The sequence below is a fragment of the Heloderma suspectum genome, chromosome 3 (assembly GCF_057233095.1).
Source record: "Heloderma suspectum isolate Gila_16-S chromosome 3, 16-S_ref, whole genome shotgun sequence".
In the NCBI taxonomy this organism is placed as follows: Eukaryota; Metazoa; Chordata; class Lepidosauria; order Squamata; family Helodermatidae; genus Heloderma; species Heloderma suspectum.
Window position 1 is genome coordinate 324,685,122 of NC_139460.1, and position 22,958 is coordinate 324,708,079.

The following is a 22,958-nucleotide window of genomic DNA, read 5'->3' on the forward strand; positions in this document are numbered from 1 at the left end:
GATACTTGTTGAGATATTCAGGAGCTACTTCCCTGTAGGGCTTTAAGGTCAAAACCAGCACCTTGAATTGGGTCCATGAATATCGTGTATTTGTTTAGGACAGCACCACCTAAGTAAATGGCACTTTACAAAGGATGAGGGAACAGGTTCCCCAAAGGCATTGCAGTCTGAAACGGACACAAGAAAGGCAACAGACGAAGGGGTAAAAAAAGGAAGAATATGTGCTAATTTCACTGACATGTACTTAGGTTTAGTTGTAGTAGGCCAGGGGTGGGGAACCTGCCCCCCCTGAGATGTTGTTAGACTCCAAATCCCATCAGCCCCAGCCAGCATAGCCAGTGGTCACAGATGTGAAAGTTGTAGTCCAGAATCATCTGGAGGGCCACAGGTTCCCCACCTCTGCAGTAGGATACTGGGACTGGAAGCCAATTAAATTGTTTTCGAATAGGCATATCAATAACATGCCAGCTTACACCTGTCAGCAGCTGGGCAACTGAATTATGAACCAGTTCAAGTTTCTGGATTGTCTTCAAGAGCAGCACCATGTAAAGCAAGTTACAGTAATGTAATACAGGAATCACCAAGGCATGAATGACAGTAGCAAGATCTCTATCTTCCAGCAGTGGGTAAAGTTGGCAAACCAACTGAAGGTGGCCAAAGCCATTCTAAATCATAGCTGCCACCTGGTCATTCAGGCACACTGCTGGGTCCAAGGGTACCCCTGAACTATGAATCTGTCCATTAACAGTGTGTGACCCCATCCAGGACATGTATTTCCCCAGCTAACTAGTCCACTGAGTCCCCCACCATAATCATCTGTCTTATCTGGATTAATCTTAAAGATATTCATCCTAATCAAGTCCATTACTGAGCTTAGTCAATAATGCACTATAGACATATTTCAGAGCTGTTCTTAATATAGCACTTTCAGTTTGCAAATTGCCCTCCAAACATATGGAAGTGGATGACTGCATGCCCCGACTTCTCCAGATGCTGATATCTGGAATCAGGAGTGCCACATGTGGGTATCTGCAGGGGGATATCATGACAGTGTTGTTTCAGGATCCAATTGAAGTTCAAAGAAATACTTTTCAAGGACTTTAAAATAATCCCAGGGAATGGCAGTCTGAAATCCAAATGGGCTTGATTATAATGACACAGCTGTCAGACGTTCTTTTTTCTCTTACCATTTGGGAAATTTTAAGGAGGGATGGGGGGGGGGGATGGAGAGCGCATTTGTGGAGTCCAGAAGATTTTACAAGATGAAAAACGTCAACTGGCCATCAAGTGACAAACATCCAGGACTTTATTTGGAATAAATAAAACATGTTCCGTTTTCATTTCTAAAGGCTGCTACATCTTTGTCTACTCCCTTTTCAATACCTGCACATATTAACTATGAAAGTACCTCATGGTTCTCATGGCCGAGGAGATCTGAGAGAACTTTGAGTATCTCGTTTGCAATTTTCACACACATTTTCTTCCCTGTGGAGGTTCAAAACAAAGACATAGGATTCCAAGGAGACAAAGGTAAGCTCTCTAAATTTAGAAGAGCCATCCACCATCAACATCTCAGTCTTATCTAGAATAGCTGTTAACAGCAAATAATAGCTATTAACTGAATAGCCAGTGACCACTTGAAAAATGGGCATGGAAAGTTTCTGCTGGTTCTGAGGAAGCCACTTCATTACCCCAGCCTGACATAGGGCAGGCTCGCAACAATCTAATTAGAAAATGATAAGCCAGCCAAGCCTTGAAAGGCTGCAGCTAAACCTTCAGTCATGTGATTAGGAATAAAATTAGACTTCGGAAGCAGAGGGACCATCTGCCTCCATTCACTACAAGGAAAATGTGCAAAAACCACCTCAATGACATCAGCCAAGTGTTATGTCAAGCTTTGCATGCATGCTCTTTTTTCTGATGCAAACTGTACTATGCTAGATACCTGAGCTCCGAAGGCAGAGGTTCATGAGCAAGGCAACCGAGTAGGCCAAGGTGTAATCCGACATGCAGTCTGTATCCTTTAGGGCATCCACCAGCCACACTATGAGCCCATCCTTGATCATAGCTGACTGCAAAGCCCGCCTGGAATCCAAACACAGCAACAGAAGCATTCATTTGATGACCAACTAGAAAGGTATCAAAGAAAAGTGACAGTCTGACTTCAGGTTTAAAGGACTATGGCAGCCTCCCCCAACCAGACACCCTCTAGATGTGTTGGATTACAACTCCCATGAGCCTCAGACAGCATGGCCACTGCTAATAGGAGTTGTGGTACAAAACAACTGGAGGGCTCCAGGTTGGGGGAGGTTGGACTATAACATCAATCCAAAACTCGGTGGATGCTTCAGCACAGACAGGAAGCTTTCTGACTACTCTGGTTATGACAAAGTGCATGACTAACATGCAAAGTTCTTGTGGGGTTAAAATGGGATAACGCTACAAAATCCACTGTGAGCTCCTTGGGGGGAAGGACAGGATACAAAAGGGCAAATGAAGAAGAGAGGCTCCTGGCAAGGATATGCTTCCCTGAGCAATGCAACGTTGTGCCATCTTTCTTAGACAGGTGGCTTGCCACAAGTCGATTTTGCATGAAATTTTAGGAAGACGTCTCAGCAGAGGCTCCAGTACCTAATGAGTTCCAGAGCCGGCCCAAGACCACAGGCGCTTGAGGTGGAAGACTCAGATGGAATCTGTCCCATGGATTAACCTGAAGTGCTATCCAGACAGGCATTCTCCGGAACAAGCCTCACTGAAATGAACAAGAGCTCGCAAGGAACTCCTGTTCTCTTCCCCACCTCCTGTTCATTTCAGTGGGGCTTGCACAGGAGATATTCTGGCTGGATTAAGGCCTATGGGTGACAGCGGTCTCTCTCCACTTTCCTGCCTTTGATGGAACCTGAAAGCTCAGCTTGCCTCTGATGAGAATTTGCAAGTGACCATGTCCTGGAAAAACCTTCAAAAACTCATGTGTGGCATGCTGCAATCCCATCACACACAGAAGAATTTCATAAGACAGCTCAGCCTGCTAACTGTGGGAAACGTCAACTTGTGATGCGTTCGTTGTGGACAAAATAGTCCCGTGAAAAGTCCCTAAGTCAATTATCTGGCCAAGGGGAAGGAAACCAGAGCCCGGAAGAGATGAGAAGATGGTTGTGTTTAGATAGTGGAGCAACAAATAGTGTTTCTGAGAGCAACTCAGTTAATATTTCACTGGGTTTATTGAGAAATTCCATCACCTTTTGATGTCTCTGTACCTCTAACGCCCTTTCTTCAAATGTAAAAATAAACCATAGCCCATAAAAAGAGCTAATAAAGTGATGCATTTATGGCTCCTAGAGGCTTTTAATGGGATAGTCAATACTGCCTGAGCCTATTTGCTCCTTTCACCAGACACTTGGCTTATTTAATGCTTTCTTGCCCAGTTTGTATTAAGGGTCCTCAACTGACACTCTTTTGCCAATTACAAAGACCTCAAAACTCACTATAATCTGAAAGTGTGTATGACTCAACATATTTTTCACAAGGAATGAAGGAGGAAGCTGAGAGCCATTCAGCTGCAGTTATTCAAAATGTGGACATTCTTTCATTCCTTAGTTACATCCAGTATGGATTATCACAACATGTTCTCGGTTCAGAAGCTCCAACTGGTGCAGAATACAGCAGCCAAATTATTGTCAGGAACCGGGCATTCTGATCTTATCACTTCTGTGCTGTTTCAGGTATACCAGTTGCCATTGTACTTTCAAGTCCAATTCAAGGTGCTGGTCTTAACCTTTAAGACTTAAAACAATCTGGGACCAGAATACCTTATGGACCACCTCTTTCTGTATAAACCTGCTTGTGTGCTTTGGTTAGCATCTGAGGCCCTGTGAATTATCCCCCCTGCTCTCTCAAGTACGGTGGATGGGCACACACGGCAGAGCTTTTTCAGTGGGACTTCTTAGGTTGTTGAAATGCCCATATGTCTACTTCATGGCTTTCACATTCCTACAAGTGGCCAAAATGTAAAGAGAGCCTATAGCAGTACATTATAAAGATTTTTTAGCCCTTACATCTTGTTGTTGCCTGTTTCGTTCTGTTTTTATTCATGTTATTGTGAAGGATGGACAAAATAGACTTGATCCTGTTCGTGCTTGTTTCACATGTGTTCATCATTAGGTCAAATCCGTCCCATCTCAGTGTGGATTTTTAAGAAAAATCCTAAAAAAATCTGCAGTTTAACTGCAACTGAACTGAAAAAAATTTAAATGTTTAAGTACTTATGAAGTGGTGTGAAGGCTGCCTTTTATTTTTCTTTCTTTCTGTTTTACAAGTTCAAGCTGCTTGGAGAAGCCAGAAAGTGTGGTGCCTGCTACACGGCTTGAAAATGCTTGTGAAAATGCTCCAGGAAGTAGGTGTACGTCATTATGCTGGATATCCTGGGTAACTGCATACAAAAAAAGATGGCTGTCCCCTGTACTGATGGGGGCAGCCATCTTTTTCTCCCACACAATGCCTCAAGTAGGCTAAAAGAGAAAGCAAAAAAACTAAAGGGCAGCCCACAGGCAACCTCATAAATTGTAAGTATGCATAAATTGTAAGTAACTGTGGAACTGGAAAGGTTAATCGAATGAGACATTTGTTCATAGTTTTGACTAAGAAATATGGTGCAATATAGAAGCCATCTGAAGTGGGCCTGTGAAAAATGGTTGATTAGTAAAATATATTCAACCCTTAAGGAACTATGATTGCAATAACCATGGCCATATCTGAAGAAATGGGAGAAAGATCTTAGGCATCACAGTTCTAGATCAAGCATGGCATTAGTTGGAAGAGAACGAGGGCAGAAATCTAATTACAATGAATTTGAGGAGAATATATACATACATACATACATATATCTCCCCCACCATATTTAATGTTTAATATGAAAACATTAAAAGACAACAAGAAAAATAGTATCCATCCATCACATTTTCACAGGTCCAGACTAGTTATCCCCAAAGGCCTGCTGGAACAAAAAAGTTTTTACATGCCTACAAAAGTATATCAAGGAGGGTGCCACTCTTGCCTCCCTGGGAAAGGAGTTCCAGAGCCTTGGGGCAGCCACCAAGAAGGCCCTCTCCCATGTTCCCACCAGGCATACCTGTGATGGTGGGACAGCGAGAAGGGCTTCCCCTGAAGATCTCAGGGCATGAGTAGGCTCATAAGGGAGAATACGGTCTTTCAGATAACCTGGACCCGAGCCGTATAGGGCTTTATAGGACATGATCAGCACTTTGAATTGTGCCCGGAAACAGACCGGGAGCCAGTGAAGCTGTTTTAACAGGGGAGTTGTATGCTCCCTGTAACCAGCCCCAGTCAGCAGTCTGGCCGCAGTTCTTTGAACCAGCTGAAGTTTCCGAACACTCTTCTGAGGCAGCCCCAAATAGAGTGCGTTACAGTAATCCAAACGGGATGTAACTAAGGCATGTGCCACTGTGGCCAAGTCAGACATCTCAAGGAACGGGCGCAGCTGGCGCACTCGCTTTAACTGTGCAAATGCACTCCTGGCCACCGCTGAGACCTGGGCATCCAGGCTCAGGGCTGAATCCAGAAGTACACCCAAGCTGCGAACCTGTGTCTTCAGGGTGTCTATAGCACAAGCTGATTCCTTATTCCCTGATCTACCTTTCGACTGACCAGGAGCACCTCTGTCTCATCTGGATTAAGCTTCAATTTGTTTGCCCTCATCCAGTCCATTACTGCTGACAGACACCGGTTCAGCACCCCAACAGTTTCCTTGATGGAATTAGATGGAAAGGAAAAGTAGAGTTGGGTGTCATCAGCGTACTGGTGACACCGAACCCCAAAACTCCGGACAACCTCCCCCAGTGGTTTCATGCATATGTTAAATAGCATGGGGGACAGAACAGAACCCTGAGGGACTCCACAAGCCAATGGCCAGGGAGCTGAACAGAGGTCCCCCAGCACCACCTTCTGGGTCCGCCCCTCCAAGAAGGAATGGAACCACTGCAAAACAGTGCCTCCAAGTCCCATCCCAGTGAGGCAGCCCAGAAGGATACCATGGTTGATGGCATCGAAAGCCGCTGAGAGGTCCAGCAGAACCAACAGGGACACACTCCCCCTGTCTAGTTCCCGGCGTAGGTCATCCACCAAGGCGACCAAAGCTGTTTCTGTCCCATAACTGGGTCTGAAGCCAGACTGAAATGGATCTAGATAATCAGTCTCATCCAGCAATCCCTGGAGTTGGGAGGCCACCACGCACTCCAATATCTTGCCCAGAAATGGAATATTGGAGACTGGCTGATAATTATCTAATAAGATGGGGTTCAGGATGGGCTTTTTCAACAAAGGTCTCACCACTGTCTCCTTCAGGCAGGCTGGAACTCTGCCTTGACTAAGGGAGGCATTAATTACTCCCCTTACCCACTCAACTAGTCCACCTCTGGCTGCTTTTATGAGCCAGGAAGGGCAAGGATCTACAACACACATGGTGGCTCTCACCTCTCCCAGGATCCTGTTCACATCCTCAGGCTGTACAAATTGAAAAGTATCCAACAACACTGGACAAGCAGGGGCCAAAGTTACATCCACTGGGATTGTATCAATATAGCATCCAAGTCAGAGCAGATCCAAGCAATTTTGTCTGCAAAGCACTGAGCAAATTGTTCACAGCAGGCTGTCGAGAGGTTTATAAAACATTACATCAATGGTACTTAACCCCTTCTAAATTAAAACCTATTTATAAGCTGTCTTATGATAAACCGTTAGTACTGTGAAAAAGCTCATGCAAATTATATACTTGGGCTGTAATGTAATCAGGAAATACTAGTAATTGATACTATGTGATACAGAGCAAATTACCATGTAATCCCTAAGAATACTTTGTGAGTTCTTTTAAATCATTTGGATGGATGTGTTGAGAGGACTAATGTCTAAATCATGACTAATGATGACTAACTTTGTAGTGATTACTAATGTGGTAGAGGCAGCAAAAATGTTAATAATTTATTATTCGAAAAAAGCTATCACTTCTCCCATTCCTGATTGTTTATTTAGAATCTAGGATACTGCTGGAACGATGAAATTAACATATCTGCTTGCAGGAGCATATGAAAGGCAACTAACTGAGAAATGGTGCTTATTTCTCCGTTTTTGGAATGATAAGCGTAGTAATGATATCTGCCCTGATTAGTTTTTCATTATGGTTTGGTAAGTAATTGATTTGAAATTGCAATAAACACACACACACACACACACACACAAGATTGTTATTTGTTTTTTGGATGGATGGATGGATGGATGGATGGAAGGATGGATGGATGGATAGTGTATTTGTGACTCATCGTACATAATTTTTGTCTTTTTATATTTAAAAATAAATAGAGAGGGAGTGGACTACACACATTCATGGAGGGCAAGTCTATTGAAGGCCATTAGTCAAGATGGCCACATGCAGACCCTGGGCTCAGAGGTAGCCTGCCGTGCCACTAAATGCCAATTGTTGGGGAGCAGCAAGAAAGACAGTTCTTGCCTGGAAGCCCAGCCCCTGGGCTTCCCAGAGGTATCTGGCTGGCTCTTCTTATGTTCTTAGATGCTTGGTTCTTGGGATCCAGTTCGGTTCTATTTTTCCAGGTATTCTACCAGAAAGCCATTACCTTGCATAGGCCTATTTGCAGACTCCTCTGCCATTGTTTGAAAACGGGGTAAGATCCCAAAAGGAAAGGTGAAAGGAAATCCAAACCCAGACTCATTCATAAGTAAAAAGTAAGTGTCCCCAGCCAGTTGTGTCCGACTCTAGGGGGTGGTGCTCATCTCCATTTCTAAGCCGAAGAGCCAGCGCTGTCTGAAGACGCTTCCGTGGTCATGTGGCCGGCATGACTGAACACCGAGGTGCACGGAATGCTGTTACCTTTCCCGCCGAAGCGGTACCTATTTATCTACTTGCAATTTCTTGCTTTCGAACTGCTAGGTTGGCAGGAGCTGGGACTGAAGACAGGTGCTCACTCCGTCACGTGGCACTTGGGTCTCGAACTGCTGTCCTGCCGACCTTCCGGTCTGCAGTTCAGCATCTTAACCACTAAGCCACTGCGGTCCTTCACTCATTCATACACAGCCCCAAAACTTTTAAAATCCTTCCCTCTCGCTGGAATCCTAGATTCTGCACTAAGGAATCTTAAACTGTGAACTCAACATTAACTTTGTGAAAATGCCCTTGCGTGGCATGAGTAGGTTTTTTTAGAAGCCAAGGGTAAGGGGTTTTGCACAATTTACAACTCCCCTGCAGTGTTTGTGGTGGGAAGTCCAAGTGGCAACCGCCACACATGCTAGCTAAGATGGGGCACAGGCTGCTTCCCCCCACGTGCAGAGCGCCCTTTTATTTCAAGAAGGGTTGTGTACAAGAACTTCCCAGTGGATTATTCCCTCCCAGGGTCAGATCTATCTGCCCCCACCCTGCTGCCCTTAAATGGCATGCAAGACGCAGCACCTGAGGAGGTGCTCCACGGCCGGGCCACCGCTGAACTGGGCCAGCCCAACCCCCCCGGCTCCTGCCCATTCTCTGCAAAGTCCACTCCTCATCATTTTTGTGAAGACAACAAACCCAATCCCTTCCTGCCCTGAGGAAAACCATTCGGCGCACAAATTTGCATCACCTAATGTCTCTGGATTTGTTAGGTCTTTAAAGATAATGGATACTGATCAATTAAAGGTGCTTATGAAGCACAAGATGTGATCTAGAGATGCATCCATAGAGTATGATAACAGTTGAGCGGGAGGTGGGGGGAAGGGTCAGCTTAGCTAGCCAAGCTCCTTCTGAATTCTCTTCTTCCTCCAGCTCTAAGTGACAGTCCTGTCATCAGCTCTGGAAGGTTCTGATGATAACTATATGAAAATCAAGTGCTCTTCTTTCGTCCCTGAACACAACCCAACAAGCCTGAATTCCCTTTCCTGCTGTCAGCAGGGCCCCACTGCTTTCATCACCTGAGACTGAGTTTCTGCAAAGCCCCCAGGACGTTCTCTCGGGTAAGGGAATACTTGTCTTCGGCTTTCAACCTTTCTTCCAGCATGCGGAGCAACCGGGGATTCTGGGAAAGGTAGAGTCGACCTGGGACAAACAAGGAGAAGAATGAAACTGGGGGAGCAGCTTGGGAAAGGAACAGGCCTCCTCCCTGCTCTTTAGAAAGTTTCTACTAGATTCTTTCAAGATTCATTCCAAATTCTTATATTGGCTTGATGAATTTCTTCTTAGATCTTGATTTCCCCCCCACCCCCTGCAGTAATTCTAGAGGGTACCATTTCTGCAACAAAAACTTGAGGAGAACCTGGCTGCATCACAGAGAGCGGTGAGATGGCAACACCCCTCTGTTGGCCTGGACAGATGCAACTGCCGTTTGGCTCTTCTCCCAGAACCGAGTCCATCCACTGCCATTCCACCGGGCTGCATCGGGGGGAAAGACAGAGAGGCCTCCTTCGGCTTGGCTGAAACCATGTGCCATTTCTCTATTCCCTTCTAATAACTGTCTCCATTCGTAGCTGTTCCACCTGGCTGTATCAGAGGCAGAGGTGAGACAGTGAGATCCCTGCCATTGGTCTTGCGAGGGCCAACCGCCATGTGGTGCTTCTCCTCCCAGAACTGTTTTGTTCAGTGGCCATGGTACCTGGATTTGCTTATTTTCCTCTTCCCTTCCTGTCACATTTCCCTTCTATAATATGTAAATCATTATTTAAAAATGCAAACCACCAGGAGTGAATTGGCGGAAAGGCCATATAAAAATGCAATAAATAAAGAGATAAATAAAAGCCAAGGCAAATCCAGTTGTAACTCAACAAGCATAGAATTTTCCACCCTTTGTTTGCTTGGAAACCCTAATCTGATTTAAAAGCTTGCTCTCAAATTTATGTATGATGGTTGAAATAATAAAAATATTAAGAATATAAGAGGAGCCATGCTGGATCAGAGAAAATGTCAAACTAGCCAGCATTCTGTTCAAATAATGGCCAACCAGCTTCCTGTGGGAAGCCCACCAGCAGGGCATGAGTGCAACAGCATCCTCCCGTCCATGTTCCCCAGCAACTGATGTACATAGGCATACTGCCCCTGATACTGGAGGCAGCATAGGGCCATCAAGATTAGTAGCCATGGATAGCCTTCTCCTCCAAGAATTTGTCTAACCCCCTTTTAAAGCCATCCAAGGTGGTGGCCATCACTGCATCTTGCAGTAGCAAATGACCCTGGGTTCTAATATTATGAGAGGGAGAAAAATGTCTCCTCATCCACATGCTCCATATCATATATAATTTTGTACACCTCTATCATGTCTCCCCTTACTCATCTTTATTCTAAGCGAAACTGTTATGGCATAACTGCCTTGTTGATTATTTAATACAACTTATCGGCCATGTAACCATTACGAGTGTTGATAGCATAAGTGTGTGCGTGCGAGAGAGAGTGTATTCCTATTTTAGGAGGCTGAAACCAAGACTAGAGAGAGATCTGACTGGAATATTTTTGACCAACAAGAAAAAAACCCTGCAAGGACAGCACATGACAATATGTTGATAAGGTAGCGAACAGCCGAATGTGTGCCATGGCTAGAGAGACTGAGAATGACCTAAGACGTATCTATGGGGGGGCTGAGCTGATCAGAAGTTGAATGTCATGCTGCAAAAGACATCTACATCAGCAACTGGCCTGCAGATGTGAACCGGAGGTGCTTGTTATCTGTATCCGTTATTTGAATGTGGCCAGGCCATATCAGGCACGACCAGTATCAGCTTACCACAAGCCACTTTGAAGTTGGGCATCAGGAAATGTATGTATGTATCATGTATTACATTTCTATACCCTCAGTAGCTGAATCCAGATGTACTTTGATCCAGTCCCACCTCACCTTGTATTTTGGACTTATAAAGGACTTATGCAACTATAATCAGCTACCTTTTTCAACACCTCTTACCTTCAGCCAGTGAGGCGAATGCATTGATAAGCCTGGCTGTATACTGCCGAACAACCTCACTCTTTGATTGTATCAGCATTAACACACTTCTCTGAAAGAGATAAAAAACCCCAACCTTTATGGAAATTCTGTAATTCAACCTTTGAAACCTGAAATTAAATAAAAAGCATGTCTGTATGTCTCTCAATGAGCAGGTGACCCATGGGCAGACCTCTGTATGACACAGCAGAGATGTGGTCAAAGCAGAGCTTCTGGATCTTTTTCAATAGGTGGAACAATGATGTCACGAGGCAGAGTACCCCCCTGCCGCCGCCCAACAGTCCTCCCTCATTACCTGACTTGTTTGGTGTTTGTGCTCTGTGTTTTGTTTTTGCTTTTCTTGCAGTGCAGAGCACCTAGCCAGTCAAGTCACCAGCAAAAACAGCAGCAGCACAATTAAGCGTGCTTCTCTCCCTCACCAACCAGTTTCCAAGGCCTGCCACATCTGCTCTCACCAGCATGGACCTTGTGTGACCAGCCTGCTGCCTGACATAGTTGATCCCAGGGACCCGAGGAGGTAACCAGCTCAGCTCACTCCAATTTCCTGGAATGTAGATGCGTGGAAGCAGCCAAAGCTTGCATGGGGTTGCAAATTGCGTGGTCACTAATTTAGTCTTAAATCTGGCTCTGCAAAGTTCTCAGTGGCAACGGCTCCTTCTAGCCCTGCTAGCAGAGCTGTCTTAACAAGAAATACAAGGATCAAGCCTCAAGCTTTGTATAAGGAAGCTGTGTGCTCCGACACTAATCTAGGTAAAATTCTACCATTGCTAACCTGGACGTTGCTGTAGCAATCCAAAAGGTCGTTGTTGATATAAGCCTGCAGAACAGTGTCCCTCTGCTCACCAGGATGGGATGTTGTTAAGCGCTATAAAAGAAGCACAAGGGGTACTTGTGAATCTCCTATAATTTGATAAATTATTTAGGCACAGGAAGAAGGAGACACTGCTTCCTCATCTCTCTCTTCCAAACAACCATCTCGTGTAGTAGTGCCCAAGTATTAGAAAGAACCTACGGATTAGCAACTTACTCAAGGCTGCCCAGTGAGTCTGCAGTCAGAACTGTGTGAATTCTGAATTTACAAACAAAGGAACTGGTACTGGGCCCGGGTCTGGGCTCAGATCTCAGCATCCAGAGGAACTAAGCTTTCATTTTTTTTTTAAAGATCAACAGCCACATTCCCACCCCCTACCCCAGTCCCCTGGCCATGTAATGAAATCACAGGCTTGTGAAAGTGCGTAGCCAGCACCATAGGAACATTTTGTGAAGGGGTTCACCTTACCCCCAAGGCCATCCACTCACTTGGTTTCTCTGTTTCTTCCCAACTGGCTCAAACAATGGCTGAGGAAGGATGGATGTTCTAGAAAGCAGTGCCAGTCCATCTCTGCTGCTCAGATTTAATTAATGGCACTTAAGTCATTAAAAGTCCCTCTGTTTTCACCTTAACCAGGATTGCCTTTCAACTTCTCAAATGGTTTTCTGCTGCATGAAATTCACATTTCTCCTTTTCTAATTCAAAGTTCAAAGCCAGCTTGGGGGGGGGGGGGTACTTCTCAACCCACAAAGCCAAAATGATGAAGCAGTGCAGTTCAATGAAGGCAAAGACAAGAACAATGCAGAAACTTGTTGAACAAGCAGAACTTGGAACAGACAAATTTGGCAAAAGAGCTGAATTAATCTGAAGAACTTAGAATTTCACATCATCCCTTGTTTACCACAGGGTGATGTCAAATTTCTTATTACACACTAATCTACCTCTTCTTCAGCTCACCCACCCAGCGCAAGGCCTGCAGTAAGAAGGCTTTTAGGCGATCACTTCCATCAACAAGATCTTTCTTTAGCTTCTCATAATCCAAAGACGGCAAGAGCGGCACTTCCTGAATTTTCCTGCATGGCAAATGAGAAAAGGAGCACTCATGAAAAATACAGCAGACCCCTTTGCTCCCAGTTAAGCAAGAAACTTTTACAAGAGCAGACATTCAGCCTCATGCTCATCGAGATGGAAAACCTATGCTAGGAATAGCCAGGTTGCTTACCTGTAGCTATAGTTGGTCATCTGTGCATTCACACATCGGGCTTCTGTGCAAAGCTCCATTTAGGAAATTTCTACAGCTAGGCTACAGTTTTGGTGGGAGCCCAGCCCCCACCCTCCATTCATGTGCTCAAGGAGTGTTGTCTGTTACAACCTGTAAACTGTGTTGTAAACTTGGTAGTAAAAAGCACAAAGCACTTTGCTTTACAGCTAACAGCTTCAGTGCATTTATATGAGGTTTCTCTCTGCGGAAGACCAAGGGCCATTGATGTGAAGGCCTTTGCAGTATGTTCCCCAACCCCACTGCGATAGAGAGTATCGATAGGGAGAAGCAGATCCCTCAAAGCAAGTTGTGAGGAGCCACCCACCACTTCAGCAGCTGAGCTATCCCAGGAGGAAATGTTAACAACTTGGACTCAGGGTCCAGAACGTTGGAGAAATTCTGGATAAACTAGTACTGCAATGGTTTCATGCACAATCATGCAAGCGGAGTGACTGCTACAGTGACTGTTATGAGGCTCGAAAGTCTCTGAGCATGATGTGCCCTGGAAGTCTGAGCACCAGGGATGCCGTCCACCAGCTGAGCAAGGTTCATGGCTCTGTCCTCCAGCAAGAGTGCCCAAGCAGTGATCAAGTCCAGCACTGCCCTAACAAACTGGAGCCTTCAAGCCATTCTCAGACACACCAAGCAGCAGACCCTGAGCTGGGAGCTCACTGGGTGACTTTGAACCAGTCACAGACTCTCAGCCCAACCCACCTCAAAGGGTTGTTGTTGTGAGGATAAAATGGAGAAGGAGTAGGACTATGTACACTGCCTTGGGTTCCTTAAGGAGGAAAAAAGGCGGGATATAAATGTAATAAATACATAAAGCCATGGTCCCTGAAGGCAAAATGAAGGAAATGGTGATGTTGCAGCCAGATGCTGATGGCGAAATAGGCATCCTTTAGATTTACTGTGCAAACCAATCTCCTCAGCAGAGCAAGGAGAGAATGCTGGCAAAGGTCACCATTCTGAACTTCCTGGGTCTGATGAAGGTGTTCAAATCCCCAAGTTCCAGAATACGAAGGAAGCCCCTGTCTTTCTGGAGTACAGTGAAGTACCTTGAATAGGAGCCTCTCATTTTGGACCTGATGGGTCCTGGCTTCACTGCCCCCTTTCGGAGGAGATCTCCTCCAACGGAGATGTGTTGATTGTGTGACAGAGTCCGTCTGGAGGAAGAGAGGTGAACTCTGATCACATAACCAAGTCAGATGACAGTGAGCACTTGCTGGCCCAAGGTGATGTTCTCCAGTGCATGGAGGAACCCCTGAAGGGAGAGCCAAAGACAGGGGCAGCTGGGTCCCAGGAGATTATGGCAGGACAGTCAACGGTGCTGTTTGGTGGCATCAAAGTCTTTGTATCTACCTGATGACCTAGGTTTGGCCACTAGTAAGGCCTTCTTCCCAGACCGTGGCCCTGACTGACAGGACCCTTGAAGCAAAGGAGATTAGGATGATGCACAGTCTTCTGGCTGCTGAGGACCAATGCATGCGGTCGATGCTGAACGTTGTTGAATGGAGCCAGGCATGGCATCTCAACATGCTGGAAGCAACCATGGATTTAGAACTATAGTCAGCCACACGATGTGACAAGCTGATCTGCTGTGTAGATAAACCAAAACTCTAGCTTAACTACAGAAGCTTCCTGAATGGAGCTCTGTACAAAAACCTATGTGGGGCTGCACAGAGACCATGAAGAACTTTCCATTCAGACTGGAATGTGGGGAGGGGGTGGATCACATGACTGAATCTGCCTCCATCCATAAAAATACAATTCTTGTACACAGAAAATTAGCATATTAGGGAAAAAGGACGGCTACAGCTGGTCTCCCTGATATGCTAGTTTTCTATGTGTGGAGATTTTCTTTTTTTGTATGGGGAAACATTCAGTCATGTGAGTTTCCACCTGCACTCTGAAGTGGTACAGCCCACACAGGCTTAGCACATCTGTCAGGATTAGGCATAGCAAGTCTAATAACCCTAGACCACTTGTTTAGCACCTGGTTCTACCCCTGATATGCAGACTCCAACCCTTTACAGTTGGACTAAGCCCTGATCTGCCAAGCAGAGCCCACTGATCCTCTGGATGCTGCCCCCCTGGCCAGAGATGTCGGAAAAATCTGCAATAGATTCAAATGAGTTCAGATTTCTATGAATCTGACCTATTGATTCTGCAGTGGAATTACTTTTTCCTAGCTGTGTGGATTCTGCAGACTTGTTGACCATTTTTAAACCTGGGGGCAGGGGGGTGGATTTGCCCAAATGTGCATTAGCATGTACAATATTTATTATTTTACTTATTAGATTTCCATACCACCCAATAGCCAAAGTTCTCTTTAGCGCTAATGCTACAGAGAGCTCTGGCTATTGGGCAGCACAGAAATTGGGCGGTATAGTTAATGCACCCTTGCACAAGTGCGCCCTCGCGCTAATGAGTATTAGCGCAAGTGCACATTAACACAAGTGCGCATTTTCAAACAAGAATGAAATTCTCATACATCCCTAAAAAAAATCCAATTCTGTCAATGGACAGACAACGGAATGAGAAATGCCTGACACTCCGTGAGACACAGATGGAACAGATTAACAAAATCTGGACATCCCTACCCTTGACCCATGTGTTTCACCCAGAGGCCCTGCCCGGAGACCAGAATGTTGTCTTTCAAGACTTGGCAATGCTTCAAGCCAGTATTATTACCTCTCCTCACCAAAGGAGTTTTGTGATTCATTTTTAGATTTACAGTAAACAGACGTTGCCCTTTGACTGCAAAAGTGAGGGGAAGCAAATTTTGGCCTCTGCCATCAGCCAGGGGACCTAGGGCCACTGGGGGACTGCACTCCTTACCTTACAGGAAGATTGTCATGGCAAGAGGGAGAACAGATGGGCTCCATCCATCAGCGAGAGAAGGAGCGGCTACAGGGAGCTTGCTTTCCTACTTCCTGCCAGAAAGAACACTCTGTTCTGATGCTAATGTACTTGACTGCAGAAGTGGAGGGAAGGACACGCCAGCCCCATCCACTGGCAGGGGAACGAAAGGATGCTGGGTTGTGTATGTGTGAGTTTTGAGCAAGAGGGGGTTGTATTATTATAGCATGTTGTGTAAGCCACCTTGAGAATTGTTTGACTGAAAAGATGCAAATCTTCAAAGTAATAATTAACACCCCCCAAAACAAAAAAAACCTAGTATCTCTGCCTACAACCCCTCATATGGGTACACACACCTCCAAGAGGATATTCTGAATGAAAGGTGTTGCCATTCCAAGTTTCTGTCTAAAAACTCCTAAGTCCATTTTAGTGTACTTCCCATTTCTTGATGCAAACTATTCTTGGTTGTAACGTGACAAACAAGAACAACAATTTAAAAGAAAATTACTTACACAGGGGCTAATGATGCTCTTAACATTGTTGAGGCCTGTAGTTTAAAGAGAGAAAGAGAAAGCACAATATATAAAGGAAAAGCCAGCCACAGCTAGTGTTTTTCTAGTCTGACTATCAATGTTCTCCTAAAAAGGGTGATAAGGCATTTGTTAAGAATGTGGATTGTCTACAAATACAACAAAACCTAGACACTACACAAAACAATTCCAATCAGTGAAATAAAGAATGCAGTTTCATCTGGAGACACCCAGAGAGCATGACAGTTCATTGGGAGAACTCTGGTCAGTTTCCAGAGGACTGCCATCCATTGTCGATTACTAGCATTCACACAAAGAATGCTGGACTGGGTGTGCCCTGGTCTGATCCAACAAAGCACTTCTTATGTTTTTAAGCAAGAGTTGCATACTCAGGATTACTTAATACAGATTAGTTCTACTTTCTGTGAAGAGATGCTGAGGTACACACGCTTGCTTTGTAAATTTAACACAGAGAGATTATAATATAAAATAAGCACAGCTATTTTGAAGCCATGGAGAAAAAACAGTTTTCTTCCAGAAACCCCCCCCCCCCCCCAAATTGGGCCGACCCCACGGCGGTTTGGCAACTATGATCTCAGTTGACTCTAACCCATCTATTCTACTGATGGATGTTGGGTCTAGCAGTAATATCCTAAATCTTCAAATTGACTGACCTAGCATAGAAAAACATTTTCTGATTAATGTATATCTCCCGCCCCCCACCCTCCCATGGAACTCCAAATATGAGGGAGCTTTCAGGTGGACTGATTTAGACCAAGTGCTTACATCTTTATTTGAGTCCTACGCTGAACCATTAATTTTAATAGCAGGGGATATGAATGCTAGAGTGGGTCCAACAAATCATAAAATGTCTGAGAAAATGGGCTTAACACTAGGGGAAACAAATCATCTCCCCATCAGAAATTCTAAGGATATGGGAATCAGTGAAGCTGGCCACTCTGTTTTTAACCTTGTTTCTCAATTCCATCTGTTTCTATGTAACGGGTCTGACAGAGACCCTGAATCAGATTTATATACTTACATAAGACCCAAGAGTATCACAGAATCGTAGAATAGTAGGGTTGGAAGGGGCCTACAAGGCCACTGAGTCCAACCCCCTGCTCTGTGCAGGAATCCAAATCAGAGCATCCCTGACAGATGGCTGTCCAGCCTCGTCTTGAACGCCTCCAGTGTGGGAGAGCCCACCACCTCCCTAGGGAATTCGTCCCATTGTCGCATTGCTCTAACAGTCAAGACGTTTTTCCTGATGTTCAGCCGGAATCTGGCATCCTGTAACTTGGGCCCATTATTCCATGTCCTGCATGCTGGGGTGATCGAGAGGAGATCCTGGCCTTCCTCTCTGTGACAACCTTTCAAGTACTTGAAGAGCGCTATCCTGTCTCCCCTCAGTCTTCTCTTCTCAAGGCTAAACATGCACAGTTCTATCAGTCTCTCCTCGTAGGGCTTTGTTTCCAGTCCCCTGATCATCTTCGTTGCCCTCTTCTGAACCCTCTCCAGTTTGTCTGCATCCTTCTTAAAGTGTGGTGCCCAGAACTGGACACAGTACTCCAGATGAGGCCTAACCAGTGTTGAGTAGAGGGGAACTAGTACTTCCTGGGATTTGGAAGCTATGCTTCTATTAATGCAGCCCAAAAGAGCATTTGCCTTTTTTGCAGCCACATCACATTGTTGGCTCATATTCAGCTTGTGATCGACAACAATTCCAAGATCCTTCTTGCTGGTAGTGTTGTTGAGCCAAGTATCCCCCATCTTGTAACTGTGCATGTGATTTCTTTTTCCTAGGTGCAGAACTTGGCATTTATCCCTATTCAATGTCATTCTGTTGTTTTCTGCACAGCGCTCCAGTCTATCCAGATCACTTTGAATTTTGTTTCTGTCTTCCAAATTATTAGCTATCCTGCTCAATTTTGTGTCATCTGCAAATGTGATCAGCATTCCCTGCACCTCCTCAGCCAAGTCATTAATAAAAATATTGAAGAGCACTGGGCCCTGGACTGAGCCCTGCGGTACCCCACTCGTTACCTCTCCCCAGTTTCAGAAGGTCCCATTGATAAGCTCTCTTTGAGTCCAATTCTGTTGCCAACTGTGGATCCACCAGATCGTTGTTTCATCTAGCCCACTTTGAACCAATCTGCTAATCAGGAGATCATGGGGCACTTTGTCGAAAGCTTCGCTGAAGTCGTGGTATATGATGTCTACAGCATTCCCATGGTCCACAAGGGAGGTTATTTGATCAAAAAATGAGATCAGATTCGCCTGGCAGGATTGTTCTTGACAAATCCATGTTGGCTTCGAGTAATCACTGCATTGTTTTCAAGGTGCTTGCAGATGGATTGTTTTATCATCTGCTCCAGAATTTTCCCAGGGATTGATGTCAGACTGACTGGTCTGTAGTTCCCAGGTTCCTCCTTTTTACCCTTTTTGAATACAGGGACAACATTAGCCCTCTTCCAGTCATCTGGCACTTCACCCATCCTCCATGTTTGCTCAAAGAGAATAGACAGCGGTTCTGAGAGTTCTTCTGCCAGTTCCTTTATGACTCTAGGATGCAGTTCATCTGGCCCTGGAGATTTGAACTCATTCAAAGTAATGAGGTGTTCCTTGACCATATGCCTATCGATCTCAAGCTGCAATCCTGCCCCTTCAGCCTGTACTTCGCCTTTGCCAGGGAGGTCATAGACCCTCTTTTTGGGAGAAGACTGAGACAAAGTAGGAATTGAGCACCTCTGCCTTTTCTTTGTCATCTGTTATCATTTTGCCATCCTTATTTAATAGCTGAACCATTTCTTTCCTCTGTCTTTTACTATGTACGTAGCTGAAGAAAGCCTTTTTGTTGTTTTTAGCATCCCTCGCTAACCTCAGCTTGTTCTCAGCTTTAGCCTTCCTGACACTTTCCCTGCAATTCTGTGCTACCTGCCTATACTCTTCCTTTGTTGCTTGGCCTTCTTTCCACTTCCTACATGTGTCCTTTTTTGTTTTCAGGTCATCTCTTAAGTTTTTTGTGAAGCCACATTGGCTTCTTCTGTTGTCTTCCACCTTTTCTTCTTGTTGGAATGGTTTGTAATTGTGCCTTGAGAATTTCCTTTTTTAAAAGCTCCCACCCATCTTGGACTCCTTTTCTCATTAGAGTCGCTTGCCATGGGACCTTACTGATCATTGTTCTGAGTTTATTAAAATCAGCTTTCCTAAAATCCAAGGTACGCGTTTGACTACACTCGGCTTTTGCTTCCCTTAGAACCAAGAACTCAAGTACAACATGGTCACTTTCCCCCAGAGTTCCTGTAACTGCTACTTTATCCACTAAGTCTTCTCTGTTGGTTAGGATCAAGTCAAGGATAGCCGATCCTCTAGTTCCTTCCACTACTTTCTGTAGGAGGAAGTTATCCGCCACACAAGTCAGGAATTTCCCGGAGGGGCCATGTTTTGCAGAATTTGTCTCCCAACAAATATCAGGAAAATGGAAGTCCCCCATTACTACTACATCATGCTTCCTTAAAACACTGGCTATTTGCTTTTCAAAAGTTTCATCCTCATCTTCTCCTTGATTGGGTGGCCGGTAGTAGACTCTGACCACCAGGTTCCTTTTATTCTTTGATCCATTCATTTTAACCCAGATGCTCTCGATGGGGCTACCAAGCTCCTCCTCCTGTATTTCTGTGCAGAGATATGTATTTTTCACGTACAATGCAACCCCACCTCCCTTTCTGTTCCTCCTGTTCTTTTTGAAGGAGTTATATCCTTCAATTGCTGTATTCCAGTCATGAGAGTCATCCCACCAAGTCTCAGTTATACCTATCAAGTCATAATTTCCCTCCTGTATTAAGAGTTCAAGTTCGTTCTGTTTGTTTCCCACACTCTGGGAATTAGTATATAGACATCGAAGATCATGGGCTTCATAGTCTGGCTTTCTTCCTACATGTGTCTGAAGACTATTATTGGGCGCTATTAGAGCTGTTCTCTCCGTTGCGGTGCATGAGCCTTCGTCCCTTGTTACCCCCAACTTTACATCTCCCTTCCCTGCAGAATTCAGTTTAAAGCCCTCCTGATGTTCTTCATGCTGTGGGCAACACATTCTTCCCATCCTTTGTGAGGCGCAACCCGTCCCTTGCCAACAGCCCATCTTCCAGGAAGTATAGCCCATGGTCCCAGAATCCAAATCTCTCTCGTCGGCACCACCTTCATAGCCAGTCATTCACCCAGAGTATTTTTCGTTCACTTTCTATCCCTCTTCTAACTACTAGAAGGATGGATGAGAAAACTATCTGGGCCCCAAAGTTCTTGAGTTTCCTTCCCAAAGCTTCAAAGTCTGACGTGATCTCTTTGTAGCTCCGCTTGGCGGTATCATTTGTTCCCACATGGATGAGAAGAAAGGGATACCTGTCAGTGGGCTTTATGAGTGCAGGCAACCTTTCAGTCACATCTCTAATCCGTCCTCCCGGGAGACAACAAAAAAGTAAAAAAAAGTAAAAGCATGATAGATTATCTGATCCTCTCACAAGCAGCCAACTCTTCTTTTCTCAATTTGAATGTTCAGGTCAAACCTGAGAGTGATCATATACCAATCCAACTATCTCTCCTCCCTTTGTTTAGCCCAATACCCCCTCAAGAAAATTTGATGACTCCTCCCAAGAATTTAATAATTCAAGGAAATAAAAGGGTATGCTGGAATGGGCGGGTACGGGCAACTATAAATTCCTTCCTAATGTCCCCTACCCCTTCATGGATCACTGCCTTGTTGTGGTGAAGGGGCTTGCGTAATTCAGTGAAGCCATAAGCTATGCCGTGAAGGGCCACCCAAGACGGACAGGTCATGGCAGAGAGTTCTGACAAAATGTGGTCCACTGGAGAAGGAAATGGCAACCCACTCCAGTATTCTTGCCAAGAAAACCCCATGGAACGTATCACAAGGCTAAAAGATATGATGCCGGAAGATGAGCCCCTCAGGTCGCAAGGTGTCCAATATGCTACTGGGGAAGAGCAGAGGGTATTTCCAAGTAGCGCCAGAAAGAGTGAAGCGGCTGGGCCAAACCCGAAAGGACACTCAGCTGTGGATGTGTCTGGTGGTGAAAAGAAAATCCGATGCTGTAAAGAACAATATTGTTTAGGAACCTGGAATGTCAGATCAATGAATCAAGGTAAGCTGGAGGTGGTCAAACATGAGATGGCAAGATTGAACATCGACATCTTGGGAATCAGCGAACTCAAATGGACAGGCATGGGCGAATTTAATTCAGGTGACCATCATATCTACTATTGTGGGCAAGAATCCCTTAGAAGAAATGGAGTAGCACTCATAGTCAACAAAATGGTGGGAAAAGCAGTACTGGGGTACAATCTTAAAAATGATAGAATGATCTCAGTACGAATCCAAGGCAAACCATTCAACATCACAGTAATTCAAGTCTATGCCCCAACCACTGAGGCCAAAGAAGCTGAGGTTGATCGGTTCTATGAAGACCTACAACACCTTCTAGAACTAACACCAAAAAAAGATGTCCCCTTCATCATAGGGGATTGGAATGCTAAAGTAGGAAGTCAAGAAATCACCGGGATAACAGGCAGGCATGGCCTTGGTGTACAAAATGAAGCAGGACAAAAGCTAATAGAGTTTTGCCAAGAGAACACGCTGATCATAGCAAACACTCTTTTCCAACAGCACAAGAGGCGACTCTACACATGGACGTCACCAGATGGTCAATATCGAAATCAGATTGATTATGTCCTTTGCAGCCAAAGATGGAGAAGCTCCATACAGTCAGTAAAAACAAGACCTGGAGCTGACTGTGGCTCAGATCATGAGCTGCTTCTTGCAAAATTTCGGCTTCAATTGAAGAACGTCGGGAAAACCACTAAACCATTCAGGTATGACCTAAATCATATCCCTGATGAATATACAGTGGAGGTGAGGAATAGATTTAAGGGATTAGACCTGATAGACAGAGTGCCTGAGGAACTATGGACGGAGGTCCGTAACATTGTTCAGGAGGCAGCAACGAAATCCATCCCAAAGAACAAGAAATGCAAGAAAGCAAAGTGGCTGTCTGTTGAGGCTTTACAAGTAGCTGAGGAAAGAAGGGAAGCGAAAAGCAAGGGAGAAAGGGGAAGATATACCCAACTGAATGCAGAGTTCCAGAGAATAGCAAGGAGAGACAAGAAGGCCTTCTTAAATGAACAATGCAAAGAAATCGAGGAAAACAACAGAATGGGAAAGACTAGAGATCTCTTCAAGAAAATCGGAGATCTCAAGGGAACGTTTTGTGCAAAGAAGGGCATGATAAAGGACAAAGAAGGCAGGGACCTAACAGAAGCAGATGAGATTAAGAAGAAGTGGCAAGAATACACGGAAGAACTATACAGGAAAGATCTAAATGTCCCTGATAGCCATGATAGTGCGCTCACTGAACTTGAGCCGGACATCCTCGAGAGTGAAGTCAAGTGGGCCTTAGGAAGCATTAGTAACAACAAAGCTAGAGGAGATGACTGTATTCCAG

At 44.9% G+C, this 22,958-nt stretch overlaps 1 protein-coding gene across 6 annotated transcripts in view; it reads right to left on the reverse strand.

Moving 5' to 3' along the window:
• Positions 1–22,958, reverse strand: part of ARMC9 (armadillo repeat containing 9) — a 144,014-nt gene that overhangs the window by 66,742 nt on the left and 54,314 nt on the right. For all 6 annotated transcript variants that reach the window (XM_084847731.1, XM_084847730.1, XM_084847733.1 and 3 more), the window contains 7 exons: positions 16,429–16,463; positions 12,755–12,866; positions 11,755–11,847; positions 10,944–11,034; positions 8,968–9,091; positions 1,946–2,085; positions 1,409–1,485 (listed from right to left, as the gene is read on the reverse strand). In XM_084847731.1, coding sequence (XP_084703857.1) covers positions 1,409–1,485; positions 1,946–2,085; positions 8,968–9,091; positions 10,944–11,034; positions 11,755–11,847; positions 12,755–12,866; positions 16,429–16,463 — 672 coding nt within the window. The remainder of the gene's footprint in view (positions 1–1,408; positions 1,486–1,945; positions 2,086–8,967; positions 9,092–10,943; positions 11,035–11,754; positions 11,848–12,754; positions 12,867–16,428; positions 16,464–22,958) is intronic.